At 45.3% G+C, this 21,559-nt stretch overlaps 1 protein-coding gene across 4 annotated transcripts in view; it reads left to right on the plus strand.

The window, feature by feature from the left end:
* The first annotated feature begins 10,271 nt into the window (after nucleotides 1–10,271).
* Nucleotides 10,272–21,559, plus strand: part of scaf8 (SR-related CTD-associated factor 8) — a 333,661-nt gene continuing 322,373 nt past the window's right edge. For 3 of the 4 annotated variants that reach the window (XR_010963680.1, XR_010963681.1, XM_067989093.1), the window contains exon 1: nucleotides 10,272–10,525. Coding sequence is in view for 2 of the 4 variants with exons in the window: in XM_067989093.1 (XP_067845194.1) it covers nucleotides 10,496–10,525 (30 nt within the window). In the remaining 2 variants the exon portion in view is untranslated. The remainder of the gene's footprint in view (nucleotides 10,526–21,559) is intronic. The other variant, XM_067989095.1, reaches the window with a different exon arrangement.

A 21,559-nucleotide genomic window follows, 5' to 3' on the forward strand; every position in this document is an offset into this window, starting at 1 on the left:
ATTCATTTAATTTGAATTAATTAGTTAAAGGGTAAGTCATGTCAGGACAGCCCAGCCCCGTGTTATGCTCTTCCTGCTCTATGTGGGAAATCAGGGACCCTTCCGGTGTCCCTGACGACCATGTGTGCGGGAAATGTATCCAGCTGCAGCTACTGACAAACCGCATTGCAGCACTGGAGCTGCGGATGGATTCATTATGGAGCATTCGCGATGCTGAGAACGTCGTGGATAGCACGTTTAGTGAGATGGTCACACCGCAGGTAAAGGTTGTACAGGCAGGAAGTAATTGGGTGACCACCAGGCAGAGTAAGAAGAGCAGGCAGGCAGTGCAGGGGTCCCCTGTGGCCGTCCCCCTCTCAAACAAATATACCGCTTTGGATATTGTTGAGGGGGATGACTTATCAGGGGTAGGCAGCAGCAGCCAACTTCCTGGCACCAGGGGTAGCTCTGCTGCACAGGCTGGGAGGAAAAAGAGTGGAAGAGCTGTAGTGGTAGGGGATTCTATCGTAAGGGGAACAGACAGGCGTTTCTGTGGCCGTAAACGTGACTCCAGGATGGTTTGTTGCCTCCCTGGTGCCAGGGTCATGGATGTCACTGAGCGGCTTCAGGGCATTCTCAAGGGGGAGGGTGAGCAGGCAGAGGTCGTGGTCCACTTTGGGACCAACGACATAGGTAGGAAGGGAGATGAGGTCCTGCATCAAGAATTTAGGGAGCTAGGTAGCAGATTAAAGAGCAGGACCTCAAAGGTTGTAATCTCTGGATTACTCCCAGTGCCACGGGCTAGTGAATATAGAAATAGGAGGATAGAACAGATGAATGCGTGGCTAAAGAGTTGGTGCAGGAGGGAGGGTTTCAGTTTCCTGGATCACTGGGCCTGCTTCTGGGGAAGGTGGGACTTGTACAAGTCGGACGGGTTGCACCTGAACCAGAGCGGGAGAAATATCCTTGCGGGGAGGTTTGCTAGCACTGTTGGGGGGGGTTTAAACTAACTTGGCAGGGGGATGGGATACAGAGTGGAGCTACAATAGGGGGTGATGTGCAGCCAAATATAGAGAAAAAAACAAGTCAGCTTGGAAGACAGGGCAAATATGTAAGGGCAAGGCTGGATGGCATCTATTTTAATGCAAGGAGTCTTGCGAATAAGGTGGATGAACTGAAGGTGTTGATAAACACATGGAAGTATGATATTGTTGCTGTCACAGAGACATGGTTGAGGGAGGGGCAAGACTGGCAGCTCAATATTCCGGGGTACAGAATCTTCAGGCGAGACAGAGGGGGAGGTATAAGAGGAGGGGGGGTCGCAATATTAATTAAAGAATCAATTACTGCCATAAGGAGGGATGATATATTAGCAGGTTCCTCTAATGAGGCCATATGGGTGGAGCTTAAAAACAAAAAGGGGGCAAGCACTTTGATGGGAGTGTACTATAGGCCCCCAAACAGTCAGGGGGAGATAGAGGAACAGATATGTTGGCAAATCTCAGAAAATTGTGCAAATAATAGGGTAATAATAGTGGGGGATTTCAACTTCCCCAATATTAACTGGGATACTCAGAGTGTAAAAGGCTTAGAGGGTACAAAATTCTTAACGTGCATCCAGGAGAGCTTTTTGAGCCAGCATGTAGAAAGTCCTACAAGAGAGGGGGCGGTACTGGACCTAATTCTAGGGAATGTGGCCGGCAAAGTGGAAGAAGTGCTAGTAGGTGAGCACTTTGGTGACAGTGACCATAATTCGGTGAGATTTAAGGTGGTCATGGAAAAGGACAGGGAGGGGCCGGAAATAAAGGTTCTAAATTGGGGGAAGGCCGATTTTAATAGGATAAGGCAGGATCTGGCCAAAATGGACTGGGATCAGCTGCTTGTAGGAAAATCCGCATCGGAGCAATGGGAGTCTTTCAGAAGGGAGATTGAGACCATACAATGGCAACATGTTCCCGTAAAGGTCAAGGGTGGTTCCAAGAACTCCAGGGAACCTTGGATGTCAGGGGATATAAGAGAATGGATTAGGAAAAAAAGGAGGGCTTTTGGCAGATACAAAAGGCTAAAGACGGAGGAAGCCCTAGAGGAGTACAAAAAGTGCAAGGGGATACTTAAAAAAGAAATTAGGAGATCAAGGAGGGGCCATGAAATAACACTGGCGAGCAAAATAAAGAAAATCCTAAGATATTTTATAAGTATATTAAGGGTAAGAGGATGACCAGGGAAAAAATAGGGCCCATTAGGGACAAAAATGGCAATCTGTGTGTGGAGCCGGCAGATGTAGGAGGGGTTCTAAATGAATTTTTTGCATCTGTTTTCACTATGGAGAAGGACGATGTAGACATAGAAATCCGGCAGGGGGACTGTGATATACTCGAACATATTAACATCGAGCGGGAGGAGGTATTGGCGGTTTTAGCAGGCCTAAAAATGGATAAATCCCCAGGCCCGGACGAAATGTATCCCAGGCTACTGTGTGAGGCAAAGGAGGAGATTGCGGGGGCTCTGACACATATATTCAGAACCTCTCTGGCCACAGGGGATGTGCCAGAGGACTGGAGAACCGCTAATGTAATACCATTATTCAAGAAGGGGAGTAGGGAAAAACCGGGGAACTACAGGCCAGTGAGCCTAACATCAGTGGTAGGAAAATTATTGGAAAAAATTCTGAAGGACAAAATTAGTCTCCACTTGGAGAAGCAAGGATTTATCAGGGATAGTCAACATGGCTTTGTCAAGGGAAGATCATGTCTGACTAATTTGATTGAATTTTTTGAGGGGGTGACTAGGCGTGTGGATGAGGGTAACGCAGTGGATGTGGTATACATGGATTTCAGTAAAGCCTTCGATAAAGTCCCCCACAGGAGACTGGTCAAGAAGGTACGAGCCCATGGAATCCAGGGTGCCTTGGCACTTTGGATACAAAACTGGCTTAGTGGCAGAAGGCAGAGGGTGGTGGTCGAAGGTTGTTTTTGTGACTGGAAGCCTGTGGCCAGTGGGGTACCACAGGGATCGGTGCTGGGTCCCTTGCTGTTTGTGGTCTACATTAATGACTTGGATATGAATGTAAAAGGTATGATCAGTAAGTTCGCTGATGATACAAAGATTGGTAGGGTGGTAAATAGCGAGGAGGATAGCCTCAGTCTGCAGGACGATATAGATGGGTTGGTCAGATGGGCGGAACAGTGGCAAATGGAATTTAACCCGGAAAAGTGCGAGGTGATGCACTTTGGAGGGACTAACAAGGCAAGGGAATACACAATGAATGGGAGGACCCTAGGCAAGACAGAGGGTCAGAGGGATCTTGGTGTGCAAGTTCACAGATCCCTGAAGGCGGCGGAACAGGTAGATAAGGTGGTAAAGAAGGCATATGGGATACTTGCCTTTATTAGCCGAGGCATAGAATATAAGAGCAAGGAGGTTATGATGGAGCTGTATAAAACACTGGTTAGGCCACAGCTGGAGTACTGTGTGCAGTTCTGGTCGCCACACCACAGGAAGGATGTGATCGCTTTGGAGAGGGTGCAGAGGAGATTCACCAGGATGTTACCAGGGCTGGAGCGCTTCAGCTATGAAGAGAGACTGGGAAGATTGGGTTTGTTTTCCTTGGAGCAGAGGAGGCTGAGGGGGGACATGATTGAGGTGTACAAAATTATGAGGGGCACAGATAGGATGGATACTAAGGAGCTTTTTCCCTTCGTTGAGGGTACTATAACAAGGGGACATAGATTCAAGGTAAAAGGCGGGAGGTTTAGAGGGGATTTGCGAAAGAACTTTTTCACCCAGAGGGTGGTTGGAGTCTGGAACTCACTGCCTGAAAGGGTTGTGGAGGCAGGAACCCTCACAACATTCAAGAAGCATTTGGATGAGCACTTGAAATGCCATAGCATACAAGGCTACGGACCAAATGCTGGAATATGGGATTAGAGTAGACAGGGCTGATGGCCGGCGCGGACACGATGGGCCGAAGGGCCTCTATCCGTGCTGTATGACTCTATGACTCTATGACTCTATGACCTGGACAACATCCAGGCTTGGGCTGATAAGTGGCAAGTAACATTTGTGCCAGACAAGTGCCAGACAATGACCATGGAATACTCTCCACTTGCCTAGATGAGTGCAGCTCCAACAACATTCAAGAAGCTGGACACCGTCCAGGACAAAGCAGCCTGTTTGATTAGCACCCATCCACCGCCTTAAACATGCACTCCCTCCACTACACGCACACTGTGGCTGCAGTGTGTACCATCTACAAGATGCACTACAGCAACTCACCAAGGTTTCTTTGACAACACCTCCCAAACCCACGACCTCTACCACAAGGGCAGCAGGTGCATGGGAACACCACCATCTGCACGTTCCCTTCCATGTCACACACCATCCTGATTTGGAAATATAACGCCGTTACTTCATCGTCTCTGGGTCAAAATCCTGGAACTCCCTATCTAACAGCACTGTGGGAATACCTTCACCGCACAGACTGCTCACCACCACCTTCTCAAGGGCAATTAGGGATGGGCAATAAATGCTGGCCTTGCCAGTGATGCCTACATCCCATGAATGAATAAAAAAATATTTTTTATAATAACTGTTTAATAAAGAAATCAGTCTCTAAGAAGCACAGTTCAGTGGATCTTTTACCTTGTGGATGAGCATGGTGTTTGCAGGCAAACGTGGCAGCCAATTTGTGCACAGCAATGTCCCACTAACAGCAATGAAATAAATGACCAATTAATCTGCTGTTGGAGGTGTCAATTGAAGGATAATTATTAGCCATGACACTGGGAGAAACCCTCCTGCTCAGCTTCAAAGAGTGCCTTTATGAACATTTCAATACAATGCCTTTGTTCTAGTTGGTAAGCTTACTCAATACCGTTAGGAATTGTGGGGTCAGTGTTGCAGTGATTCTAATGGCTACTCAGCATATTTTGCAGGCACCATGTTTGATGCATTGCTGAGCCATGCTGTGGTGAGAACATGCTGCCAGTGGGTTTCAGCAGCAATCACATTGGAGATGAAAGGGGACAGATAATGGTCATGGCCAATGGAGCATGTTAAGACCACTGCCATTTTAGCACCAGCCAAAACAGAAGCTACCCATGGGCATAGATCTATCTCCTAACCACACTAACCTCTTACTGACCTTAGCATCAACAACGCAACACTCCACCGTACTATCACCTCCTCAACTATTTTGGTTAGTGTATGTATCATTATAATCACTGCTTTTATGTGTTTGTGCTGTAAAAATTCTGGGGGGGGGGGTGATTTTAAACCCCAAGAACGGGTGGGTTGGGGACGGGTGGGAATTGAAAATAGTTGTTTCTTGGGTCGCAGCCCGGCTTTATTTCCGGGTTTAACATTGGCGCAGAAAAGTACAGGCTTCCCACTGGGAATGCAAAGTCCGAAAATTTTGCGATTGCAACCCAAAAAAACAACTATTTTCAACCTCCACCCGCTCCCAACCCACCCGTTCTTGGGGTTTAAAATCATCCCCCTGATCTCTGTTGTAATTTTTTATTCCCAGAACTGTTAAAGTGAGAAAATATTGTGAGTGATGTTTATGATCAGTAGAAGACACATTAACTGTAAATTAATTAACTGTAAATTAATTGAAATATATGTACTCATATTTATTTTCAAAATAAATTACATTTTTAAACTAAAATGAGTTTGTTATCATTTGAGTGACACTCATAGAATCATAGAATGATAGAGCACAGAAGGAGGCCATTCAACCAACCGTGCCTCTGAGCCATCCAATTAGTCCTATCCCCCTTCCCTTACCCCATAGCCTTGCAAATTTTTCCCCTTCAAGTATTTAACCCATTCCCCTTTGAAAGTAATTATTGAATCTGCTTCCACCATCCTTTCAGGCAGTGCATTCCAGATCATAACAACTTGCTGCGTAAAAAGATTTCTCCTTATCTCGCCTCTGGTTTCTTTTGCCAATTACCTTAAATCTGTGTCCTCTGTGTCACCGACCCTTCTGCCACTAGAAAAAAATTCTCCTTATTTACTCTATCAAAACCCTTCATGATTTTGAACACCTCTGTTAAATCTCCCCTTAACCTTCTCTGCTCTAAGGAGAACAACCCCAGATTCTCTAATCTACCCACGTAACTGAAGTTCCGCATCCCCTGGTACCATTCTCGTGAATCTCCTCTGCACCCTCTCTAAAGCTTTGACATCCTTCCTAAAGTGTACAAGCCGTTTATGCTTTTTTGCAGGGATTTCTGCAGCTCTTCTGTCAAAGTTATGGAGGACAAGCAGAAGAATCTGTACGAAAATTCACCCTTGGGTATCCACAGATTTTCCTCCAAAGTTACGGTGGATGATTGGGAGAACGCCCAGAGTAATTCAACCCTGTAGAGTTTTGTCATCATTAAGACTGACGTGCCAAAGGGATATGGACAGGTTAGAGGAGTGGGCAAAAAGGTGGCAGAAGGAGTATAATGTAGGGAAATGTGAAGTTATTCACTTTGGTAGAAAGAATAGAAAAACAGAATATTTTTTAAATGATGAGAAAGTATTAAATGTTGGTGTTCAGGGAGATTTGGGTGTCCTCGTACAAGAAACACAAAAACTTAGCATGCAGGTACAGCAAGCAATTAGGAAGGCAAATGGCACATTGGCCTTTATTGCAAGGGGGTTGGAGTACAAGAGTAAGAAAGTCTTACTACAATTGTACGGGGCTCTGGTGAGACCTCTCCTGGAGTACAGTGTACAATTTTGGTCTCCTTATCTAAGGAAGGATATACTTGCCTTAGAGGTGGTGCAACGAAGGTTCACTAGCTTGATTCCTGGTATGAGAGGATTGTCCTATGAGGAGAGATTGAGTAGAATGGGCCTATACTCTCTGGAGTTTAGAAGAATGAGAGGTGATCTCATTGAAACATACACGATTCTGAGAGGGCTTGACAGAGTAGATGCTGAGAGGTTGTTTCCTTGACTGGAGAGTTTAGAACTAGGGGGCATGGTCTCAGGAAAAGGGGTCGGCCATTTAAGACTGAGGAGGAATTTCTTCACTCAGAGTGATGTGAATCTTTGGAATTCTCGACCCTAGAGGCCTGTGGATGCTCAGCCATTGAATTTATTCAAGAGTAAGATAGATAGATTTTTGGACACCAAGGGAATCAAGGGGTATGCAGATCAGGCAGGAAAGTGAAGTTGAGGTCGAAGATCAGCCATGATCTGATTGAATGGCGGAGCAGGCACAAAGGGCCATATGGCCTACTCCTGCTCCTATTTTTTATGTTCTTATGCCAACCGTTAATGATATTACATAGAATTTACAGCACAGAAACAGGCCATTTGGCCCAACTGATCTATGCCGGTGTTTATGCTTCACATCAGCCTCCTCCCTCCCTACTTCATCCAACCCTTTCAGCATATCCTTCCTTCCTTTCTCCCTCATGTACTTATCAAGCTTCCCCTTAAATGCAATATGCTATTCGCCTCAACTACACGATGTGGTAGAAAGTTCCACATTCTAAACATTCTCTAGGCAAAGAAGTTTCTCCTGAATTCCTTATTGGATTTATTAGTGACTATCTTATATTTATGCCCCCTAGTTTTGGTCTCCCCCACGAGTGGTAACATCTTCTCTACATCTACCCGATCAAATCCCCTCATAATTTTAAATACCCATATTAGGTCACCCTCAGCCTTCTGTTTTCGAGAGAAAAGAGCCCCAGCCTGTTGAGTCTCTCCTGATAGTTGGAACATCTCAGTTCTGCTATCATACTCAAAATCGTTTTTGCACCTTCTCCACTCCCTCTATATCCTTTTTGTAATATGGAGACCAGAACTGGGCACAGTACTCTAAGTGTGGTCTAAACAAGGTTCTATACAAGTTTAGCATAACCTCAAGTATCATAGTAGTGTACAGGAAGAGGCCATTCGGCCCATTGTGCCTGTGCCAGCTCTTTGAAAGAGCTATCCAATTAGTCCCATTCCCCAGTTCTTTCCACATAGCCCTGTAATTTTTTTCCCTTCAAGTATTTGTCCAATCCCTTTTGAAGATTACTATTAAATCTGCTTCCACCAACCTTTCAGGCGGTGCATTCCAAATCGTTACAACTCGCTGCGTAAAAAATGTTTCCTCATGTCACCTCTGGCTCTTTTGCCAATCATCTTAAATCTGTGTCCTCTGGTTACCAACCCTTTTGCCACTGTCCTTATTTACTGTATCAAAACCATTCATGATTTTGGACACCTCTATCAAATCTCCCCTTAAACTTCACTGTTGTAAGGTAAGCAACCCCAGCTTCTCCAATCACTCCACATAACTGAAGTCCTTCATCCCTGGCACCATTCTAGAAAATCTCTTCTGCACCCTCTCTAAGGCCTTGACATCCTTCCTAAAGTGTGGTGCCCAGAATTGAACATGATACTCTAGCTGAGGCCTAACCAGTGTTTTATAAAGGTTTAGCATATCTTCCTTGCTTTTGTACTCTATGCCTTTATTAATAAAGCCCAGGATCCCGTATGCCTTTTTAACAGCCTTCCCAACTTGTCCTGCCACCTTCAAAGATTTGTGTATGTGCACCCCCAAGGATCTCTGTTCCTGCACCCCCCTTAAAATTGTACCATTTAGTTTATATTTCCTCTCCTCATTCTTCCTACCAAAATGTATCACTTCACAGTTCTCTGCGTTACATGTCATCTGCCATGTGTGTGCCATTTGACCAGTCTGTCTATGTCCTTCTGAAGTCTGTTACTATCCTCCACATTGTTTACGACATTTCTGAGTTTCGTGTCATCTGCAAATTTTGAAATTATACCCTTTTTACCCAAATTTATGTCATTAATATATATTAAAAAGAGCAGTGGTCCTAATACTGATCCCTGGGGAACGCCACTATATCTTCCAGCCTGAAAACAACCGTTCACCACTACTCTCTGCTTTCTGTCGCTTAACCAATTTTGTATCCATGCTGCCACTGTCCCTTTAATCCCATGCGGTTTAATTTTACTAACAAGTCTATTGTGTGGTACTTTATCAAATGCCCTTCGAAAGTCCATATACACATCAACTGCTCTACCCTCATCAACCCTTCTCCATTACTTCATCAAGTTAGTTAAACACGATTTTCCATTAACAAATCCGTGCTGACTTTCATTTATCAGCCCATACTTTTCCAAGTGCCAATTAATTTTGTCCCGGATTACTGTCTCTAAAAGTTTCCCCACCACCGACGTTAGGCTGACTGGCCTGTAATTGTCATGTTTATCTCTCTCCCCTTTTTTGAACAGGGGTGTGACTTTTGCAATCCTCCAGTTCTCTGGCACCGGTTCTGCTTTTCAATTCTATTCCCATGCTTTGTTTTGCATTTTTAAGGCCTTTTAACTTGCGTTGCTACTTTTAATGATTTGTGAATCTGTACCCCTCGATCCCTTTGCTCCTCTACCTCATTTATACTCTTATTTTCCAAGGAGTTTGTGGCCTCCTACCAAAATGCACCACCTCACACTTAGCTATTTTGAAATTAATTTGCCATTTACACACCCATTCTGCAGGTTTATGAACCTCTTCTTGTATTAAACCAAAAGGACTGAGTGCCACTCCAATGACAGTTGCAGCTGAGCACTGTTTTTGGTTGATCCAACCTTCCCGCCTCTAGCAAATTATAGACCTGAACAAACGTCACTCATTAGAAGTAACAATCAGACTCAATTTTTTGGTTTCATTTTGAAAAAATTGGGGGGGGGGGGTTGCGGGGAGGGGATTGTTTTAAATGGAGTTGTGATGTATCTCAATCTATTATTTTATTTTGTATAAATCTTGACTCCTAACATTTCCCCGCTGTTCATACAAGAGTGGATAGTTGCAGTGTTACTGTATGGTATTGTGCAGTCCAGTAACAATTGCACCCACTAGCCATGTCTTTTATTGTATCTTTTGAGTGGAATATAATGGGGGGGGGGGGGGGGGAGTTATTTTGAATAGATTTATGATATCTCGCACTCTCTACTCATACAATACTCACCAAGCATTGTTCTGTGAATTATAAATGCGATTTCATTTGGAGGATTTCATTTTCACATCGTTCACCTGACGAAGGAGGAAGCCTCCGAAAGCTTGTGAATTTAAAATAAAATTGCTGGACTATAACTTGGTGTTGTAAAATTGTTTACAATTATACAATAGATTAACATTGATGTGAGTAGTTGAGCCGTGCAGTGGTGACCTGTTCCAGAAGGGTTAGTGCGCGCTGGGAGGCTGTTGTTGCGTGTTGTGGCCGGTAGGTGTCCCTGGTTGTGTGTGAGCTCAGTGCCTCCCTCCCTCTGCAGAGACGGTGCGATTGTCTGCTCCAGCCCGACACTCTCTTGCTCTCTGCGACCGCCGCCATATTGGCTTCCTCCTGCACCGCGGTAACATGAGAGTGAAGTGCGATCACTGGCGCCGCGCCTGACTCATCGCCGAGCCCCAGCTCCACCGATTCGATTCCCGCCAGCGACGACGGCCCTCCCAAAACCAACATCCGAAAGAAACGAGCGAAAGCGCCGAGCCATGGAGGCCGTTAAAGCCTTTAATAACGAGGTCTGTATGAGCCGCAGCTGTTTGTGAAGGGGGAGGGGAGGGATGGATTTATCAGAGGCGCAGGCGGTTGGTGGCGGGGCAGGAGAGTCTCAGTAACGGGCGGCGGGAGTGGGGCCTCGAGCAGGAGTAGGCCTCGCGAGCGTGTCACTGCACCAAAAAAATCATCACGATAACCAGGGCAACCAGGCCCGCCAAGCGCGGCCTCCAGTCAGGGTCACCGCGGCCGCACCGGCGAGGAGCGGGTATCCGCAGTAACCGCCCCCGGGGGGAGTTACTCAATGTTAATGCGAAACGTGCGGGGGGGGGGGAGGGGAAGAGAATCCGGGCCTCGCTTCTCTGAGCCACCCATTCCGTAACGGAAACTCCGGCAACAAGCGGCTGAGCCTGGGGCCTGGCAAATAAATAAACGGTAGCTGGTCCCGGGGTTAGGGCGAGGATTGATTAACGTGCTACCCGTGCGCGTGTCCTAGGCCCGCTCCTCCACAGTCTTTTGGACCCGTCCGGCGGCCTCGGGGCTGGACTGTAAGTGACTGTTCCAGAGAGGGAGGAGAGACGCTAATGGCGCCTCTTCCAGAGGGCCTGGTCTGCGCATTTATATTGTGTGCGCGGCCCCAGGCCCCGCTATCGGATTCCACACCTGCCGGCCCGCGGGGATGGAGTTCGCCCAGGGATGTATTTCCTGCGCTCCTCAATTGAAGCCACACTGTAAGAACCACCCGAGTGCTGCAGGAAGCCACAAATCCGAGTTTTTGACGTCTTTAGAGTTCTTTTTCGGTCCTTTTCCATTTTTATTCAATAGCTTGAGGTGATACTTTAAAAAAACAAATCAGTTTGTTTCGGGAGGAGGGGATACTGCATTTTATCACCAAATCTGGCTCTTGATGAATTTAAACTATATTAGTAGATAAAACTAATGAATCTGGTAAGTTCTCAGTTCAATGCAAGTGGAACTTTACATTAAAGGGAAGATGTTACAGTGATATGCTGTACATTAATTGTCAAAGGAGCAACAAAATTAAACTGGGAAATTTGTGCTAGCATTTAGAAGTATATATGCACTTAGAATCACTATTGCTCATTGAAGTGTTAATAGGGATGTTATCTCTGGGATAAAACAACTATTGTACTATGTTGAGAATATTTCAAAAGTTCATCTTAATAGGAAATCTAATCTTATCAGACTCCCCCGGCCCCAAGTCAAGGAAATTGCTTATCCTTTTTACACAAGTCTTGTCAATTGTGATCAAAAGGGTTCCTCAACTAGTCCAAGCGTGCTCCCTCGTGTCCTGAAAGGACACTGAGTTGGTATCTAACCCAATAGGCTATAGCAGGAACACATCTGCAAGGGGGTTGGAAAAACTGGTGGAGTATGCTGCACAGATGATTACTAATGAACCAGTTTGATGGGAGGAAGTGAACACTGTATCACCTAGCTAATGGTAGGGCAGCAGGCATGAACGGTATTCAGGGATTCCTAAAAGTTACTCTAGCCAAGGATGGGAGGCCTGTAATAGTCTTGATAATCTGTACCAGGAACCACTGACTTGCCTTGGAGCTGCCTTTCTGAGGATGATGAATAAGATTTGATTTGATTCTACTTGCATACCATCACTTGTGGTTTCTATCCACAGAAAGGGGGATTCTAGTGAGCACAATAGCGAAATTTCATTGATTGTGGCTCTTAAGCTGGTCCTTTAGCTTGTTGCAGCACGCATATCAGATGCTATGGGGGCCTGCATGTCAGAAAGGAAAAAGCTGGATTCTGCTCTCCTGGGCAATGTGTAGGAAGTGTGGCTTTATTCAAGATTGCAGAGGATCTTGTAAGACTCAAGTACCACTTACATTGTTCTTCCTGATTTTTTTGTAAGGCTTTGGACCTAGTGTCTAATGCTGTCCTCCCAGAAGCTGGAACCAATGAGAGAGAACATGGCCAAGTTTTAGATTTTATCTGGGATATGCAGTCCAGCTTCCAAGATTTTTGTAAGAATGGATGAAAGACCTTGTAGCATCATTTAATCTATCACTCTCAAACTAGGCACAAGGCAGTGATTTTCATTGTTGCTCGTCCTTTTCAATGTCTTCATCAATGAAGAGTTGAATGGCATCATAAGGGATGGACTTGGTGGGTGGAACTTTGAGGTCCCGCATGCAGAAGATGGCATTGGAAAATTATGGGTGCTTTGCTTGTGATTTTGTGTCCATTGACATTAATGGGCAGAAAATTGTGGACAGTGTGCCTGTGATGATCTGAGAAGTCAAACACTGCGTATGAGGCCTCGCCAGGGGTCTTGGAAAGTTCCCCCCAGAGTGCCTGTTTAGGCATTTCTGAAAGTATTGCAGCACTTTGTGCAGCTACTATATTGCTGGCAGACCTGGGGGTTTGTTGCATTCTACACACTATCTTGAGCAATGTGCTAACTAGTGCGATATGGTGAGCAGGGGAATGGGTATTTTCTGCATAGTGCAGGAGGGGATGTATTGATTGGTAGATACTGGGTGCATCTGCTCCTATTATTTTTATTCGTTCATGAGATGTGGGCGTTGCTGGCAAGACCAGCATTTATTGCCCATCCCTAATTGCCCTTGAGAAGGTGGTGGTGAGCCACCACCTTGAACTGAGTGGCTTGCTAGGCCATTTCAGGGGGCGATTAAGAATCAACCACATAATTGTTGATTCATTTTGGCACATGGGACCCCGGTGGATGCCAATTTCAGCCTGAATTCTTTGGAACAGCACTGAGAAGAGGTGAAGGCCATTTTTGCTTTTCTTATCTCTTCTCCAAGGTCAATGCAGGTTTAGCTTGTGGCATATAAGAATTGTCCAAACAGTCCTCCATGATTCAGAAGTCCTAGGGAAACCATGTGGGTGCGTCTCTTAGACAGAGCACCTCACATGACTGTCTTTAAGCAGTTGCTGATGTGTAAGTACGGTACATGATACTGGACTTGATGTCTGGAATGTCAAAATGGCTGGCACAACACAAGCTGATCTGATTAGATCTACTACACGAAGGCAGATGTCGAAGTATAACTGAGGAGGAAATGCGGAGACTTGGAACGACAGTTGTTGGAAGGCTTTGCCTGTAGGCCAGGTATGAGGACGTGGGCTGATATATCCAGAGCTCAATGTCTGACATGATTGGTTTGCAGGGTAGCAAACAGCTCCTGCTGAAGCTGTGTACTTCCAACTGATGGAGCTTTTGTTTCATAGGGTATGCTGTCTGCTCATGTTGTGACCAGGAGAATGATAGCAGTACATTTACGTGTTTCTTGGTGATCAGTGCTGCTCATCGAGCCCGTGCCGGCTCTTTGTAAGAGCAATCCAGTTAGTCCCATTCCCCTGATCTTTCCCCGTAGACCTGCAATTTTTTTCCTTTCAAGTATTTATCCAGTTCCTTTTTGAAAGCCATGATTGAATCTGTTTCCACCCACCCTTTCACTCTTGAGCTCTTGCTATTTGCTACCCACCTGGTGAAATACGCTCTTGTCATTTGTCTAACGGGAAACTAATAACTATCCTCCTTGGTGGTAAGATGGCTCCAAAATGATACACCTGGCAATGGAACCTCTGTGGCAGGCTTGGTAATCTAATACCTGAACCAGGCAGATCTGTCATACTCAAGGATACTGTTGATGGTTGATTACGGGCCAGTCTGGTTCACTAATAAAATCTGGAGAGGTACATCCTCTACTGGGGGCAGGGATTCCTCCCACTACCCTCCACTGGGGACAGTACCTAAACCTTTGTTTTGCCAACCTGTGCCTAAGCTTTCTGGGTTTAGTTGAATGGCATCTGACCTATTGGGCAAACACAAATTCTACAGGTGTGGATTTCTCAATAGCTTGGTTTGATGCTTTAAACACGGCGATGGGCTTCTGCACGTTTCAGACATCTGACTTAATAAAAATACTTTTCAGGCAGCTAGAGTTGGGCTTTGTGTGCTGAAGAAAGCACTTTGTATATGTGCAAATTCACACGAATTTACAGACATGGTTCGTTATAAAATTTGGAAATTTATTTTGCTGCTATCAAATTTTGGAGCAGCACACCACATTTGCCCCTTTGACATTTTAGTTGGCCTATTCTGTGAAGCAGGAGCTTAGATAAGAGGTACAAATGGTTAGTGTGAATCATAGAATAGTTAAGCGCAGAAGTAGGCCATTTGGTCCACCGAGCCCGTGCCGGCTCTTTGAAAGAGCAATCCAGTTGGTCCCATTCCCTGTAGACCTGCAAATTTTTTCCTTTCAAATATTTATCCAATTCCTTTTCGAAAGCCATGATTGAATCTGCTTCCACCACCCTTTCAGGTAGCACATTCCAGATCATAACTGCACTGCATAAAAAAGGTTTTCCTCATGTTGCTTTTGGTTCTTTTGCCAATCACCTTAAATCTGTGTCCTCTGGTTCTCGACCCTTCTGCCAATGGGAACAGCTTCTCTTCATTTACATGATCTAAACCCTTCCTGATTTTGAACACTTCTATCAAATCTCCTCTTAACCTTCTCTGTTCTAAGGAGAACAATCGCAGCTTCTCCGGTTTACCGACATAATTGAAGTCCCTCTTCCATGGAACCATTCTTGTAAATCTTTTCTACACCTTCTCTAAGGCCTTCACATCCTTCCTAAAGTGTAGTGCCTGAACCAGTGTTTTATAAAGGTTCAACATAACTTCCTTGCTTTGGTACTCTGTGTCTCTATTTATAAAGCCCAGGATCCTGTATGCTTTTTTAATTGCTTTCTCAACCTGTCCTGCCACCTTCAAAGATTTGTGCACATATACCCCCAGATCTCTGTTCCTGCACTCCCTTTAGAATTGGACCATTTAGTTTATAGTACCTCACCACATTCTTCCTGCCAAAATGTATCACTTCGCACTTCTCTGCGTTAAATTTCATCTGCCATTTGTCCGCCCATTCCACCAGCCTTCCTATGTCCTCTGGAAGTCTATTACTATCCTCACTGTTTACTAAACTTCCAAGTTTTGTCATGTTCAAATTTTGAAATTGTTCCCTGTACACCCAAGTCCAAGCCATTAATACATATCAAGGAAAGCAGTGGTCCTAGTACCGACCCCTGGGGAACACCACTGTATACTTTCCTCCAGTCCAAGAAATAACTGTTCACCACTACACTCTGTTTCCTGAAACTTAGCCAATTTCATATCCATGCTGCCACTGCCCCTTTTATTCCATGGGCTTCAACTTTGCTGACAAGTCTATTATCTGGCACTTTATCAAATGTCTTTGAAAGTCCATATACATCACATCAACCCTCTCTGTTACCACATCAAAAAACTAAATCAAATTAGTTAAACACGATTTGCCTTTAACAAATCTGTGCTGGCTTTCCTTTATTAATCCACACTTGCTCAAGTGACTATTAATTTTGTCCCGGATTATCGTTTCTAAAAGCTTCCCCATTACCGAGGTTAAACTGACTGGCCTGTAGTTGTTGGGTTTATCCTTACTCCCTTTTTTGAACAAGGGTGTAACATTTGCAATTCTCCAGTCCTTCGGCACCACCCCCATATCTAAGGAGGATTGAAAGATTATGGCCAGCACTTCCCCAATTTCCACCCTTGCTTACCTCATCCGGACCGGGTGACTTATCTACTTTAAGGCAGCTAGCCTTTCTAGTACCTCCATCAGTTTTTAGCCCATCCTGTATCTCAACTACCTCCTCTTTTACTGTGACTTTGGCAGCATCTTTTCCCTTGGTAAAGACAGATGCGAAGTACTCATTTAGTACCTCAGCCATGCCCTCTGCCTCCATACGTAGATCTTTTTGGCCCCTATTCGGCCCCACCCCTCCTCTTGGTACCAGTTTACTATTTATATACCTATATAAGACTTTTGGATTCCCTTTTATGTTAGCTGCCAGTCTGTTCTCATACTCTCTCTTTGCTGCTTTTATTTCCTTTTTCACTTCTCTGTACTTTCTGTATTCAGTCTGGTTCTCACTTGTATTATCAACCTGAAATCTGTAATACACCCCCTTTTCCTGCTTCATCTTACTCTCTATCTCTTTCGTCATCCAGGGAGCTCTGGCTTTGGTTGTCCTACCTTTCCCCCTCGTGGGAATATACTCAGACTGTACCCGAACCATCCCCTCTTTAAAGGCCGCCCACTGTTCGATTACAGTTTTGTCTGCCAATCTTTGATTCCAATTCACCCAGGCCAGATCCGTTCTCGACCCACTGAAATTAGCCCCCCTCCAATTAAGTGTTTTTACTCTAGATTGCTCCAAGTCCTTTTCCATAACTAATCTAAACCTTATCGTAGTATGATCATTGTTCCCTAAATGTTCTCCCACTGACACTTGTTCCACTAGATCCAGCAATGCTTCCTTTCTCGTTGGGCCGGAAACATACTGATCAAGAAAGTTCTGAACACACTCCTCTTCCCTTCAAACTATTACTATCCCAGTCTATATTAGGATAGTTGAAGTCCTCCATTATCACTACTCTATAGTTCTTGCACTTCTCAGTAATTTCCCTGTAAGTTTGCTCCACTATACCCTTCCCACTAGTTGGTGACCTATAGAATGGACCAAGTAGGTAATAGCACCTCTATTGTTTCTTAACTCTAACCAAATAGATTTTGTCCTTGACCCCCCCCCCCCCCCCCCTTTCAAGGACAGCACCTCTTCAGCACTGCAATAATCTTCTTAATCAATACTGCAACCCCCCCTCTTCCCCCCCCCCCCTTTTTTATTCCTTCCCTATCGTTCCTGAACACCTCGTATCCAGAAATATTTAGTACCCAATCCTGCCCTTTTTTGAGTCAGATCTCCGTTATCGCCACTACATCATATTCCCATGTGGCTATTTGTGCCTTCAACTCACCAACCTTATTTGCTACGCTTCGTGCGTTTACATGCATGCGCTCTAAGCCTATCTTAGACCTTCTCGTATTCTCTCCTAGTCTGATCCCACCTAATACTGTACTATTTCTTACTCTAGTGCTATCTGTCTCTCCCAATCCTTTGTGGACCTTGTTTCTCCTTTCTAATGCTACATCCTGATGTCCATCCCCCTGCCAAATTGAAGTTTAAGCCCCACAGCATTAGTTAATGGGAATCAGGGGGAAAACTCTCCAGTAGCTGGAGTCATACCTAGCACAAAGGAAGATGGTAGTGGTTGTTGGAGGCCAATCATCTCAGCCCCAGGACATTGCTGCAGGAGTTCCTCAGGGCAGTGTCCTAGGCCCAACCATCTTCAGCTGCTTCATCAATGACCATCCCTCCATCATAAGATCAGAAATGGGGATGTTCGCTGATGATTGCACAGCGTTCAGTTCCATTCGCAACCCCTCAAATAATGAAGCAGTCCGAGCCCGCATGCAGCAAGACCTGGACAACATCCAGGCTTGGGCTGATAAGTGGCAAGTAACATTCACACCAGACAAGTGCCAGGCAATGACCATCTCCAACAAGAGAGAGTCTAACCACCTCCCCTTAACATTCAACGGCATTACCATCGCCGAATCCCCCACCATCAACATCCTGGGGGTCACCATTGACCAGAAACTTAACTGGACCAGCCATATAAATACTGTGGCTACGAGAGCAGGTCAGAGGCTGGGTATTCTGCAGCGAGTAACTTACCTCCTGGCTCCCCAAAGCCTTTCCACCATTTACAAGGCATAAGTCAGGAGTGTGATGGAATACTGTCCATTTGCCTGGATGAGTGCAGCTCCAACAACACTCAAGAAGTTCGACACCAACCAGGACAAAGCAGCCCGCTTGATTGGCACCCCATCCACCACCCTAAACATTCACTCCCTTCACCACCGGTGCACGGTGGCTGCAGTGTGTACCATCCAGAGGATGCACTGCAGCAACTCGCCAAGGCTTCTTCGACAGGACCTCCCAAACCCACGGCCTCTACCACCTAGAAGGACAAGAGCAGCAGGCACGTGGGAACAACACCACCTGCACGTTCCCCTCCAAGTCACACACCATCCCGACTTGGAAATATATCGCCATAACAGCACTGTGGGAGAACCTTCACCACACGGACTGCAGCGGTTCAAGAAGGCTGCTCACCACCACCTTCTCGAGGGCAATTAGGGATGGGCAATAAATGCTGGCTTTGCCAGCGACGCCCACATCCCATGAACGAATTTAAAAAAAAAGAACCTCCCCGCGAGGACATTGGTCCTAAGCTCTGTTGAGGTGCAACCCGTCCGTCTTGAACAGGTCCCTCCTGTGCCAGAACTGGTCCCAATGTCCCATGAATCTGAAGCCCTTCCTCTTGCACCACGTCTCTAGCTATGTTTTAACCTGCCTTATCTTCCTACTTCTGTACTCATGGCACTGGGAGTAATCCAGAGGTTACTACCTTTTGAGGTCTTGCTTTTTAACTTCCTCCCTAGCTCCTGAAACTCAGGCCACAGGATCTCATCCCTTTTCTTTTCTATGTCGTTGATACCCACATGGACCACGACTTCTGGCCGTTCCCCCTCCCCCCCCTCCCCCCCCGCAAAATGTTCTGTACCCGCTCCGTGATGTACTTTACCCTGGCACCAGGGAGGCAACACACCATGTGGGACTCACGTTGGCAGTCACAGAAATGCCTGTCTGTCCCCCTGACTATCGAATCTCTGATGACTACTGCATTTCTGCACTTCACTGTGCCCCAGTGCAGTCCTTTGCCTCATGGTGCCATGCACAGGACTGCACTCCTTCAAGGTGTCGTCGCCCTCACTGGTATTCAATGCTGAATGTTTTGAGAGTGCCACACACCCAGAATATTCCTGCACTGCCTGCCTCTTCCTACCCTTTCGGATGGCCGCCCACTTGCTATCCTGAACTCTCTGTGGCTGCGGTGTGACCACCTCCTGGAACGTATGACCCAGGAAACCTTCAGCCTCCCTTATGCTCTGCAGTGACTCCAGCAGCCCCTTAAGCTCAGAATCCTTCAGCTCGAGCTCAAGCAATAGAGGCATTTCCTGCATATGTGGCCCTCCAGGACACATGAGGCATCCTGACGTTCCCACATGGCGTGGGCAATGGGTCTCAGCTGTCCATCCATTATATTTAGAAACCTTTTTTTTTCTTAGCTCCCTTTAGATACTCGATTATTATTAATTTACTTACTTACCCGATCAACCTATGCTTTTATTCCGGTCTTTGAGTTCCTTCTCTCTGTTCAGTGTGATGTCACTCTCTGTTCTTAGTGAATGGGGCTCCTCCTCGGTGCTCAGTGGAGAATCTTGAGCTTATTTCTGCAGGAAAGGAAATTTCAATGCTTGTTGATTATGTTGGGCTGACAATTTAATTTCACTTACCACATGAACTGAAACTGGATAGCATTTCATATAAATTGATCACATTCTGTTCAGATCACCCTCTTGGGTATTAAATGAGTTCTGTCCAGGTGCTATGATATAAACAGGGTAAGAGTCACTGCAAATTGTTTTATTTTTGTAAGATTTGAAAAAAGAACTTAAAATTGGCACTAACAGCCAGAAAGATTAATCAGCAGCACAATAGTGAAGAAGTTTCATAAATACTCAGTGAGAATATCTACCCTGTGAATTCCAATGAAATTATGAGAATTCTAACTTTCACACAGAGTATTGAATCATAGAATGTTACAGCATTGAAACAGGTCATTCAGGCGATGAAGTGTGCTGTGGTGTTTTTCTCCACCTATGTATATCCAGTTTGGATAATTATTTGGAAAATTATGTCCATAATATCTATAAATATCCAAACAAGAAAGGTGCTATGTGCCCCGCCTTGATCAAGGCAGGTGACTTGCTCCTTTACTACTCTGAACTGACCTTTGGGAGCTGCATGCGATTGGTTTGGGTTAGCTCATCCTCTGACTTCCCATTATTTTTTTTCCTTTGTCCCAAGAAGCGATTTCTACATGTTGTCTGTCTTGAGACTGGGAACATAGGAACGGGGTTAGGCCCTTCAGCCCCTTGAGCCTGTTCTGCCATTCAGTTAGATCATGGCTGATCTGTATCTTAACTCCATTTACCCGTCTTGGTTCCGTAACCTTAATACCCTTGCCTAACAAAAATCTATCAATCTCAGTTTTGAAATTTTCAATTGACCTAGCTTCAACGGGTTTTTGGGGAGAGAGTTCAAGATTCCGACTACCCTCTGTGTGAAGAAGTGCTTCCTTGCATCATGTCTGAATGGCCTAGCTCTAATTTTGAGGTTATGCCCCCTTGTTCTGGACTCCCTCTCCAGAGGAAATAGTTTCTCTCTATCCTATCAGCTCCATTGATTAACTTAAACACCTCAATTAGATCACCCATTAATCTTCTAAATTCAAGACAATACAAGCCTAGTCTTTGCAACTTGTCCTCATAATTTAACCCTTTAGTCCCGGTGTCATTCTGGTAAATCTGCAGTACATCCCCTCCAAGGCCATCATACCCTTTCTGAGGTGCGGTGCCCAGAACTGAATGCAGTACTCCAGATGGGGTCTAACCAGCGCTCTGTTCAGCTGTAATACAATTTCCACTCCTTTCCATTCCAGCCACCATGAGACTGGCCAACATTCCATTAGCCTTTTAAATTATTATTTTGTACCTTTCCACTATCTTGTAGTGATTTCTGTACTTGGACCCCTAAATATCTCTGCTTCTCCACATTTGCTAGCTTCTCGCCATTTAGAAAATACTCTGATCTATCTTTCATAGGCCCATAGTGGATGACCTCGCACTTTCTTACATTGAACTCCACCTGCCACAGTTTTGCCCACTCACTTAATCTGTCAATGTCCTGTTGCAAATTTCTGCTCCCATCTACACTCTTTACTGTGCTACCTAACTTGGTGTCCTCAGCAAACTTAGATATACGGCTCTCTGTTCCTTCATCCAAGTCATTGAAAAGCTGAGGCCCAGTACAGATCCCTGGGGAACACCACTAGTCACATCCTGCAAATTTGAGTACATACCCATTATCCCCACTCCCTGCCTCCTACCTCTTAACCAATTCCTTTTCCAAGCCAATAGGTTGCATCCAATTCCATGCGCTCTCATTTTTATTAACAGTCTCTTATGTGAACCTTG

The sequence above is a fragment of the Heptranchias perlo genome, chromosome 8 (genome assembly GCF_035084215.1).
Source record: "Heptranchias perlo isolate sHepPer1 chromosome 8, sHepPer1.hap1, whole genome shotgun sequence".
Lineage (NCBI taxonomy): Eukaryota > Metazoa > Chordata > Chondrichthyes > Hexanchiformes > Hexanchidae > Heptranchias > Heptranchias perlo.